Source organism: Sinocyclocheilus grahami, unplaced genomic scaffold, assembly GCF_001515645.1.
Source record: "Sinocyclocheilus grahami isolate Dianchi unplaced genomic scaffold, SAMN03320097.WGS_v1.1 scaffold162.1, whole genome shotgun sequence".
Lineage (NCBI taxonomy): Eukaryota > Metazoa > Chordata > Actinopteri > Cypriniformes > Cyprinidae > Sinocyclocheilus > Sinocyclocheilus grahami.
The window spans coordinates 771271-783875 of NW_015505341.1; the positions used below are offsets into that span (position 1 = coordinate 771271).

The 12605-nt window shown below is 38.2% G+C and overlaps 1 protein-coding gene across 1 annotated transcript in view; it reads right to left on the reverse strand.

The window, feature by feature from the left end:
• LOC107592998 (ras-associated and pleckstrin homology domains-containing protein 1-like) overlaps positions 1-12605 on the reverse strand; it is an 86368-nt gene that overhangs the window by 24308 nt on the left and 49455 nt on the right. The window contains exons 3-7 of the mRNA XM_016282581.1: positions 10978-11097; positions 10495-10597; positions 9097-9728; positions 6158-6232; positions 725-802 (exon numbers count right to left, since the gene is read on the reverse strand). Coding sequence (XP_016138067.1) covers positions 725-802; positions 6158-6232; positions 9097-9728; positions 10495-10597; positions 10978-11097 — 1008 coding nt within the window. The remainder of the gene's footprint in view (positions 1-724; positions 803-6157; positions 6233-9096; positions 9729-10494; positions 10598-10977; positions 11098-12605) is intronic.

Here is a 12605-nt window from a genome sequence, read left to right on the forward strand (position 1 = left end):
TATTATTATTAATGTTGTTGCTGTGTGTTTATTTTATGAACCCTTGTCAGGTGTATGTAGTAACCATAAGTCCCATGAAGCTGTGGTTTATACTGATTTTAGAACAGCTAAATACTCGACATTGTGCGTAAAACAAATATAATCGTTGTGAACCATGGCTTTACTGGGCTTATTGCTTTATTAGAAAACAAAAATAATACTAATAAAAGTAATAATAATAATAATGATTATTATTATTATGATGATGATGATAAAACTGCTAACCAAGGGCACGCCTTTTTGAAAAATCTTATCAATAGTTTATTAACAGCAATGATAATAATAATAATAATTATTATTATTAAACAACCATTAACCAAAGTAGAATGTGTTAATAACAGTAAACATTGGTCAACTGAATATTGGTCAGTCTCTACTAGAGGCAACACTCTTCCAAAGCCAAATTACACTAACCATTCTGTGAAAATGTGCTATAAAATCATTTCCCAGGTCCCACGAGGGCCTGATTCAGCCGTGTACGTGTGCTGCATTACACCACGGTGACCCACTTCTACACTACACCACACTGCACATGCTGATGGTGTCGTTTGAAAACTACTGTAGAGCACAGATGTAGCATTACAGGTTGTTAAATCACTGTAAACATATGTGTGACTAGGTTTGCGTCACATGTTCTGTTAAGATATGTTTACATGTAAACAAAAAAAACTGCTGATCATCTCACCTTTTTAACCTGTGCTTCCTTTATCTTCTCCAAAGCTACTCGGATATTCTCAGCTTTTTGTTTGGCAGCTTGTTCCTCCTAAATACACACATACAAACAAAATCACCAGAAGGAAATACATCTGAATTAGTGCACTGTTATGCTTGGAGTAACTAACTTCCAATGGTTAAACATTTGGACATTTGAAGATCTATAAAAACTAGACTGCACAGCCCTCACATTTACCTGGCTTTTCCAGCAAGATGCCATTGTAAAAAGATGTGTTGGTGCAAAAAAACAAAGAGGAAGAAAAAGGCTTAAAAACAAGCAGTGCTATGGCATCTGTAAGGAAACACAATCTGAATGCTCTTCCCCTGGCATTCGCCCCATCTGGTAGCCCTTTTGCAATCCCTAATACAGATTCGCCTCAACAGATTACAGAAAGCTGCTTTTCAATAGTCACATTTAGATTTATAGGTCCAGTCGAATAGAAAAATATCCCATTGTAGCAAGTCTGAAGCTGGTCTATGTCCATTTGTGACTGTTCTGGCCATCGCTGAGATGTGCAGATCCATGATCAAAGCAATTTAATGTCCATGTAAATCCGTAATGTCAGGAAGCTGTGAGATTTCTGAAGAATAAATGACTGGAATACTCCCCCAACAGCATAAATGATTCCTCTGCCCAAGAGCATAAAACGCATCTACTACAAGCAGCAGCGAGGTGGCGGATGAGCAGAAATGGCTACACTCTACTACCTCTCTTCTACTGGCTAATCTCTCTCTCGCTCTCTCTAAAACAAAGAGATGATCCCTCCCCTTTTACTGTCAGATAGATTTCTGTCAAGCCCTCCCCATCTCGGTTTCTGTGTATGTATGTGTGTGTGTGTGTGTGTGTGCAATTGCTTTAGTCTGGGTTTGGGATTGTGCCGAATCACAGTGTATTATCCTCTCACACTGCAGTGAATAACACACAAATACACTAGAAAACGGCCACAAAAAGGGCACAGAAAAACTGACTGTAGCTACAGAATCATCCTAAAATCTGGATACATATGCCTCCTCATTTTAACTAACCAAATGGCAAATGAGAGAATTACAGCTCAAGCCTCTTAACAGTACACAACCTCCCCTGACTAATGCTGAACACATCAGCTATAGTAATAGTGACATGCAAATAGCACAATATTCATATTCAGAGCCCTGCATTTATTCTTGCTTATATTTATCAGATTTAAAGATTTCTATCCCTCCACTCAAAGTTGATTTTACGGAAACTTAAATTGTAAAAGTAAATAGTGAAAAAGTGAAAGTGACGTGACATGTGGCCAAGTATGGTGACCCATACTAGGAATTAGTGCTCTGCACACACACAGCAGTGAACACACACACCGTGAACACACACCCGGAGCAGTGGGCAGCCATTTTTTGCTGCGGCGCCCGGGGAGCAGTTGGGGCACCTCAGTCGTGGTATTGAAGGTGGGAGAGAGCGCTGTACATTCACTCCCCCCACCTACAATCCCTGCCGGTACGAGACTCGAACCCACAACCTTTGGGTTATGAGTCCGACTCTCTAACCATTAGGCCACGACTTCCTATAGGGCACTGTGATGGACTAGTAAAAGTAATCCTATATGGATTGAGTGGTTTATATGATTTAATTCAAGCCTTTCTTTGCATATAAACATTGATCAATGCACATACATAAAGTACATTGAATATGGTAAATGGAAGCTCAATTGCACATGTTGAGCAAGAACAAACCTCCCTCTTTTACAGTGTCTTTATGAACATTTTTTAATCTAAAAGTTTTGGAGGAATGGATGTTCAATAGAGGAACAGAAGTCTCTCAGGTTTTATTAAAAATATAATTTGATGATCAAAGCAAGCTTTATGGGTTTGGAACAACATTATGGTAAGTCCACCCATTTTCCAAACTGCTTTATCATCTACAGGGCCGTGGGGGGTTGGAGCCTATCCCAGCAGTTTTGGGCCAGAGGCGGGGGACGCCCTGAACGGATGGCCAGTCCATCACAGGGCTCACACACAGACACACACACTCACACACACCTATAGGCAGTTTTACAGTGTCCAATTCAACTATGGTGAGTAAGTGATTTTTCATTTTCATTTTTGGGTGAACTGTCCCTTTAATAAGTAACTGGATTAACATTTACAATATTTTGTGTGTGTGTGTGTATATCTATATATCTATAGATATATAGATATACACACACACACACATATATATAAAGCAAACAATCAAAATTGCAAAAAATATCAGTGCACAAGGTGCATGGTCCATTTTGATTGAAGTGAAAAAAGTGGTGTGCGCTCATGACTCATAGACAGCATGTGGAAATGGGACATAGCTGACACTGAAACACACATTTAAAAGAAGCATGTCTTCTATAAGAATAGCCTCAACTGAAGATCAGAATCTAGATACTATTAGTGGTTATTGTTGCTAAATTTCAAGGCCACAATTTCAAAACTAAATTACCCACGGTCTTAAAAAAAAGAAAGAAAAACCTGGCACAAAACAACAGAGAAACCAAAAATAAGCCGATAAGCAGCAACAGAAACTGCCCAGCAGCTGTTCTCCTGACCCGTAATTCTACATCACAAACCACCTGGCTGCAGAAACTACAATTATCTATATTGCGGAGATATCAGGGTTTGTATAGCGTCCAAGCTTTTTGGGAAGCCAGCTTTTAGATAATATTAATGAAATAAAAGGCAACAAGTGCACTTTGCAATAAATGTCAAATTAAAAATGTACTTGAAAGTACATTTTAAATAATTGTTTTAAGTCTTTTTTTTGTGCTTTAAAGTAGTACATTTTGATGTGTTGACTAACATATTAAAGCACATGTAAAGTACCTAATTATAATTTTAACTCTAGTGTGTTATTTGATATTGATATTTTATTATATATTGATATTTAAAGCTAATGTATTTTAAATGTACTTAATGGCAACTTCATCACGACATGTGAAATTACAAATATATTTAAACACGTCACACAAGTTAATTAAGTCAATTAAAATTACATCAAAATATATTTTATTTAACCATAATTAATTAATCAGTCAATCATTTCAAAGACTATAAGGAGCAATTAGGAATTTACATATATTATAGAAGATGTACTTGAGCGCCTTTTTTGAACCACTTTTGTAGGACCTAAGTTCAACTAATTGCATTTATATAAATTTAAACTATAACCCATTTTCATTTAATTGCAGTTAAGATGCAATTAAGTGTCCAAAAACATTACATTCAGTTCACACTTAAGCTAAAGTGTAGTGCACAAGGGCAGTGATGAACAGTGGAAGGAATGAAAATCTAGGTGATGAAACCTCCCGAGTGTAAAGAGGATTACCAGCACGTTCACTCAACTCCTCCAACCAATCAGATCACCTCAACCGACTCCAAGCCTTGGTAATGCCACTACAACACAACTGACTCACACTTTAGTGTCCACAGCAAAACAGCAAAGTACAACAAAACAAAAGATGGTCAGCACATTCGTAAACCGATTTCCCACAGATGTATTAGGGGTTACTAAAACTAGAGTGCTACTGTACAGAGTCTGAGTGAATGGTTTAACCAACATTTTACGGGAAAATGTGCCGATTTTGTTTGAATTTTTATGCACTTTTAGAAATAAAGAAAACATGAAGGTCCACGCTTAAACATAACCATCAGTGGAACATAAGCAGATCTTATGAAAACAAATTAGATTAAAACTCCCAAATTTGACCAAAAAATGTAAAAATAGTTATGAATTGCCATAAGATTGTGTTGAATTTAACACACTATCAACTTGGGTCCCAGGAGTGGATGGCACTGGTCAGGCTTCTGTTCTATAGGCCACAGTAGTACAGTTTAACAGGATGAACTGATCTGTGCTAAGAAAGCTTAGGACTAATACCGAACACTGCTTAATGGAAGTTTGGTTTCAAAACAGCTTTGGTTGAGCAGGTGAATCCTTAAAAAAAGAGAAAAACACTGGTTGAATGTGGCTTACAGTTGTCTGTGAGGAAGCAAAACACTTTTGTGTGGGACTGCACCCTGTCGTTTCTGATGAAACTCGATCTCTTCCTAGAATCCATCTGTTGTGCTGATCATTATGTCACTCGGTACCTTGCGGGTCTGTCTGCCACCTGTCCACAGCTAACCGATCTGGGGCTGTACCTCTCTAATAAACAGGTACTGTACATACAAACCCTGAGGGAGCACACAGTCATCACTTACAGTCATTATCACAGATGTTGTGTTACATAAGCAGTGATGAAACAATGTTTCCTTCCATAATAATAATACAAAAAAACCGATGATGTTAATCTAATAGCTATTACAAATAATCCATGTCCAGTTTTCAACTTCATGTTCTAATATGACAAGTTTTATATTGTTCTGTTCAACTCAAATGTCCAAATGTTTAACCTCTAAACGGAATGAGGGCAACAAAATCCTTTACATATCTTCATACATATTTAATGATTTGATTTGGACATGCAGTCCTGAAGAGCTGCTGATACCACACAACTCAAAATGCCCAAGTATTTCAAAACATGCATGCATGAACATGCTCTCCAGATATATTAAGTCAAGTCACAGTGCAAAACAATTAGTTTTCAAGTGGACGTCTCAGATGCTACGGAGCCCCTGAGGGGACATGGTGATGAAAAATATAAGATGAGAAGAAAAAATGTATTGCAATGCTTTTGCATACCTTTGAGAATATTTGTTTCGCTTGCAAAACAATAACATTCTCTCACCACGGAAGTGTTAATGCAAAATCATTAAAATACTATTTTTATTTTTGAGAATACACAAAAGTAAATACAAAATAATTGAACATGATAAAATGGTCTATTCACACCAAGAAGAACATGCACGGCAAGTTTCAAAAAAACACTTTAAACTCTCTTTTGAATGTTCATGATTATTTTATCAACTGTGTTGTTTACTTGTCAGACTTGGTGTGAACAGGACCTAAAAATGTAGTGCACTATAACTATATCATAGTGCGTTTGAGTTAATAGAGGCTTAAACATTCCTGTTTTGTTATGGAACAACACAAACATTGTAGGTGATATGAAGTATCCATGCACATCACTCTGCGTCTACCATTTATTCTGATTCTTCCGATGTCCTATGACATAATGAATTGACAGGCTACAAACGAGGAAATCAGCATGACGTGGGAGGTGGGGAGATGGTTAGGGTCAGTATGAATTAACAAAAAAAAACACTGAGGTATTAGGAACAAGGTTACAGGAATTATACAAAGCTTTTTTTCATTAGAAAAGCTTCATTATGTCTTAACATCAAGACAGATAATAAAAGAAAAATGGATGAAAATGAATCATGCTTGCATGCACAGAAGGGTTAGGAAGCCACTAGGAGAAACTCAATACATCCAGAGGTGGAAAGAGGGCATCACCTTGGTCAGCAAGTGAGAGGGCTTTCCTGCAATGCTTTTCAGAATGAGAGAAGTCTCCCTGTCCAGATACGAGTGCTTTGTGCAGAGAGAGAGGAGAGACATTAGTGCTTTGATTAATAAACATGAATGATTTTTCATAGTGTGAAAGCACAGGGGAAAATTGTGAGCAATAATCACTGAAATTAAAAATAAAATATCCTATCCAAAACATTGTTCAATTTCACATAACACGATGAGCCATTCTGTATGGACAAACATGAAAAGCATTATGGTGTTGTATAAGATGGACATGGCACTTTAAAAGTGCTGCAAATTTGGCTTTTTTGCTTGCTTTTTTTTGTGGAACATCGTGCATAATGAAATTAATTGCTAACTGAAAAGCATGTAATAATAACAATAATAATACATTAAAGTTAATATCAAATGATTAAAAAATAATAATGAAAATAAATATTTACTATGCATTTTATGCTATTACTACACACTTATTATAAGAAATAAAACAGTTAAAAATCAGATTGTCAGTAAAGATCTGTGGGACAGGATAGATTAGTGAAATCCCTCCGCATCAGTCTGCTCTACTTCAGTCTACTTCTGAACAATCGAAGGAAGCATGTAGACAGCTTTAAATAGTAGTGGTCTATGTGCCTTCTTAAATCATCACCACAAACTCATTTTGTTCGCAGGCTGGTTCACATTAACCAACATGGTAAACATACTAATAAAGCAAAACCCAACAAGTTGGTGTTTGGTGGCAATGTGAAAAAGCCTCAAGTAAAAGAAATAATCTGTCACACACATGATGCATGACGACCTTCCTTTCATTTAAGAAAGAAAATGTAATTGATAACTGATGCATTTGAGAAGTCTGCATTTGTTTAACTGTACCCACGATGGGTTGAAAGTTATTAAAAATTAAAAATGTGGGTTAGACTATATCTCAATACAATGACTAAATACAACCCAAACTGCAGCAAAATCACTTATCTGTGTAATTAAGTCTGCAGTGAGGGTAAAAGCCGCTTTTATTTGGCCTTTCGGACAGGGACAGAAGCAAAGCTCTATTTAATGCTTAATCTGCTCTGCTAGAGGCCTGACGAAATGTCTGGGTTCTGTTCCAAAAACCTAGTGAGCTGTCTACATGGGCAGCATTTTAAGCGCTTTAGACATAAAGGCTGTTCCAACAAGCACCCCATTGAACACAAAGATATTCAAAGGCCCCATGGCAAGCTTTTTATCCTTTACTTGAAAACATTTAAAAACATTTTTACTCACTATTTCTATCCCTTAAAATATTATAATAGCATGACATATCTAGAAAAAATTTATTATAAAATGCCTTAATAAATGTTTTAATAAAATAAGAATTGATTAATTTACATGATTCTTCCATGTCTAGAAATCACACAACGGAACATCATAATTAGGGCTGCACGATAAATCGAAATGGAATCGAGATCGCGATTCGACAGAAGCTGCGATTGTCATGCGTATCTTTCAGTGAAGCACGGTTCTGTGATCAGCAGTAAATCTCCATCCAAAGGCCAGAGGGTGGAGCAGCATTTACTTCACAGAGCCGTAGTTCACTGAGAAGCTATGCAAACAGCTGTCATTATCGCGAACGATTTCTTCGATTTCATAATCGCGCAATAAAATCGTCTTTTTAAAAAATAAAATATAAATATAATACGCGATTTTTTTTGCGTATCTTGTCAGTGAACTACGGCTATGTGTAGTAAATTCTGCTCCATCTGAAAGCATGTAATGATGATTTCCTGCTGATTGCATTACTATCAAAATGCACATGACAATCGCATTCGATTAATCGTGCAGCCCTAATCATAATACATTCCTAAGTTTTCCAAAACCCTGTTTCCACAAAGCAGAAAAAAAACTTATGTTGAAAGTGTAAATTATGAAATATTTAGATTTTTAGTTATTTTGCCTTATTTTGAATGCTTGTTTTTTCTTATTTTAAAGGTGCAGTAGGAGATCTTGGAAAATGCTAACTTTAGCCTGATAGCATGAAAGCGAACGTCCCACCCTCCCTGCAATCGCCGGCCAAAGCCACGCCCACTGAACGCATATACGCTCACAGACCAGAATACCAGAGACAACATTACAATAGGCTACATCAACGGTTCCCAATTCCAGCCCATGTTCTGAAGTGAACTTCTACGGATTTCCCCTGCTCAGGGAGTAGGGAGCAATGAACACTGTGTAGGGATCATATCGATCGGAACACAGTTCATGCACGTAGCTCACTTCTAACGAACTGGTTATCTGAATCGGGTGTGTTAACTAAGCGAGACGTGCAAAATATTCAGAGCGGGGGATGCGAGGACTGGATTAACCGCTGGGCTACATCATGTGTCATTCACCGGTGAGAAAACTTTAAAAGTACTACAATACCAGGAAGGAAGATCGGGTTGTTGATGTTTGTCTGCCATTCTCTCTCTGTCTGCACAGCGTGCATGAATGCGCTGATGACATATCCTGTCTGCACGAACACGGTGCGCAAATGTGTGCTAATACATACGTTGACAGGCAGGTAGGAAAGCCAATTAAAATGGTCAGACCGAGCGTTTTGATTGGACGAACATTTCTCAGTCCTATGCCTTCCACAGAATAAATAAATACAGATAAATACATTTAGACCACTTAACTTGATGATTGCTATCAGGATGTGAAGAGACTTTCAACCAGCATAACAAAAATTGTTTCTGAAGCCAATCACCTATTGCACCTTTAAATTATTTTAAGTCATCTTGACGCTGCCTTGGAAGTTTGCTCAGACCCCCTATCGGGCCCGACCCCTGGTTGAGACAAACTAAGGCATGTTGCATGTATCCTTCAAAGAGGTCTCTTAACAAACTGCTTCAAGCTCAGTGAAAAAAATCCATCCAAGATGTTGAATAATACGAGATGACATTGTTTACCTCTGAACTCGGCTGGTCCTGTCCGTCCTGTAACCCGTCCGGATCAGACTTGGGTTTTTCGATGTCCAGCGAGTCCATGCTGGACGCAGAGGCCGAGTTAATGCTAGAGCGAGAGGAATGGACAAAGGACCGCACTTCATGCTCGGTGACCGTACCCACCGACCCTGTCCTGCGATGATGATGATGATGATGGGAGGTCGGCCGCCGCACGGTGGAGGAAGAGTACGGTGCTGAGATCGCAGAGCCGAAGGATGTGGAGCTCTGCCTGGCTGCTTCGTCCATGCTTTGGGAGGCTTTTTCCAGCTGAGCTGTGATGTCATCCAGAGAGAAGTTGGATGCCAGCGGAGGTCTGCTGTTGGAGCTGCCCACCCTGATGGTAGAGGCGGGAGAGGCGCGGGTACTGCTGCTGGTGCTGCCGCCACTGCTACTCGCACCTCCACTGCTGCTCCCCGTGTGCTTGGTGCTGTGACTACGTCCTGCCGGGGGCTTCTGACGGACTTTGGTGTCCCCGGTCAGGCCAAGGCGAGAGGAAGCGCTGCTAGGCTTACTGATGGTGCTGAGCTCCTGCTCGATGGAGCAGAGGTCTGCCATCAGAGCATCCAGATCCACAGCGTCACCCTGGTTCAGAGCCTCTGTAAGGAAACAAACGTACACATACACACAAATGTAAACAAACCAGCTCATATAAGCATGTCAAATATTAAGACTAACGACAGACAGTCAGCGGACGCTAGAGATTACTGTTTATAAAGTTTTAAATATGGATATTTCTAACAAAAATGCATCGATTTGCTTCAGGAGGCCTTTAAATCACCCCCTGGAGCCATGTGGGACACTTTTTATGATGGATGGATGCGCTTTATTGGACTTCTTTTGGACTACTTAAAGATAACACCCATTCACTGCCATTATAAAGCTTGGACGAGCCAGGACATTTTTAAATAGAACTCTGATTAGATTCATCTGAAAGAAGAAAGTCATATACACCTAGGATGCCTTGAGGGTGAGTAAATCATGGGGTAATTTTCATTTTTGGGTGAACTATCCCTTTAAGAGCATAAGAGACTTTTTTCAAAAACATAAAAAAAATAAATACATTCTCATCAACCCCAAACTTTTGAATGGTAGTGTAAATAGTCATATCGCCAAAAGAATGTCAGTGATTTGAGACTCAATAAGCCCCTCATGAGGTCATAATAATTTTTTAAAAATTGGAAGCAAATCATAATGATCCTTATGGAGTCATGATGACATTAAAATGTGTAGTCCCCAATTACATAAATAATTTAGCAATCTATAGCCCCCATCTGAGGTCATGATGATATTAGAATACAATAATATAATATCGTGGATAATAATTGAATATATAGAAAAGTAGAGAGTACACTGTGGCTTTACCGTTGATGTTATAAATGGAGAAGCGATAGGCCATGTTGGCCATGTTTGTCTCTTGTCTGAGCGGTGCTTTCTGCACCTTCTCTGGTCTCCCGTCATCTAGACTCTAAAAACAGCAAAACAGATAAAAGAGTGGTGAGACTACACATATACACCGTAGTTTAACCTGTGTCAGTCCTGTGAATAACATGGTAGAGGGATTTCAGGACTATCTGATTCATTTAGAAAAATACAGATTATCACTGATGCCATCCACACTTAATACATTGTGTTGCATAACATTAAAAACTAATAAAAGAAGCTTAAATAGTCAATTGAAATGCATCTACGAGACCACTGCACAAACCTGAATTGAATGACTAACTGAATGACTGACAGACTCATCACTGCTTACAGCCTCACAGGTAATGACATCACAAACCTAATCTAAACTGACAACCATGAGATTATTACACAAATTTACTGGTTATCATCTCTCAGCCTCACCTTCGTCAGTTTGTCCAGCTCTCCCAGCCATGCTCCGAACATTTTGTCCAGGTCCTGGTCCTCTTTATCACTGTCCTCCTCTGCAGCGTGATCCAGCTCGTCATCTGAATACTGCTCCATCTGAAACATGAAAAGTGCAGGACTACTCTGAATTCATGGGAAAATTTGACTTTTTTACAGCTTTTTAAACGGAACAATTTTTAAAAAGATAAAAATGTAAATCAAGCATTTCAATTTAATACTTAACATTAAAGTGGTAATTAACCTAACTTCAAATATAAGCAAAATTTGCACACTTACTGCATAAAAACAGTATGACACACTACCATTCAAACTTTTTTCTTTTTGAAAGAAATGAATACTTGTATTCAGCCAAGACAATGTAAAAGTGACAGTAAAGACCCATTTGTTTCAAATAAACGCTGTTCTTCAGAACTTTCTATTCATCAAAGAATCCTTAATAAAAATGTATCACTGTTTACACAAAATTTTAAATAGCACAACTGTTTTCAACATTGATAAGAAGAAATATGTCTTGAGCATCAAATCAGCATATTAGGATGATTTCTGAAGGATCATATGACACTGAAGACTGGACTGGAGTAATGTCTATAACAATATTTCATTTTATATTACGATTTTTTACTGTATTTTTGATTAAATAAATGCAGCCTTGGGGAGCAAGAGACTTCTAAATACATACACCGACCCCAAACTTCTTAAAGGTAATGTACTTGAGACTATTTTAATAAAATTTTTAGTTGTACATGCTTCAGAAAAAAAGCAACTAAAAGCACTGTCAATCAATACACATGCCAATTGACACTCATAAATTTGACATATGAACCTCACAACATGCTGCTTTCTTTAGGCTCTAATGCACATTCATTAACAAGGCCTCAGATTTCATGATCAGCCACTTTCACTTTTCGTGATCACACACTGCCCTCTGGTGGCCACTAGGACACATAGACATTTTGTCATGATAACACAAGACAGAGACTGCACAAACTAATGTTACCAATGGCCAATGTTGTCACTATTGTAAATTATGAAGTCCTTATGTAACATCACAGGCCCAATTCTTCTTTGTACTCAGCACTCAAAGCATAAAAGATTTATAGATAACAAGAACCCCATCCCGTAGAATCTGGACAGATGGAGACCTTGTGTGTGTGATGCACGCATCTGTATATATCAGTGTCTTATCATCAGTGTTTCTATCAGATGGTTTGGAAATCCTCCTCTCCAGTAGTAAATGGTTTTGGCAAGCTTAGCAGCAACACATTTCAATCACTGTTAAAACACAAAGCCATTACCGCTCTCCAGTGTCTACTGTTTCTGTACCACACATCAACCGTTTAAGTAGTTTGAAGTTTATGTACTAGGCAATGAACAAAACAAGCACTGTTACACTGTGCATAACAGAATGGGAATAATCCTCTTACGTTATTAAAATTCTTCTCAAGTACTTTGGTCTTAAATATCCTGTTACTGGTGAGGAAACCTCGTGGACAGACTGTACCAGGCCACAGAAATCTCCACTGTAACCATGTTACGGAAAGGAAAAACATATATATACTAGACATGGGCTATTTACAGTAGTTGTTGGAACAATTTCCAAACCA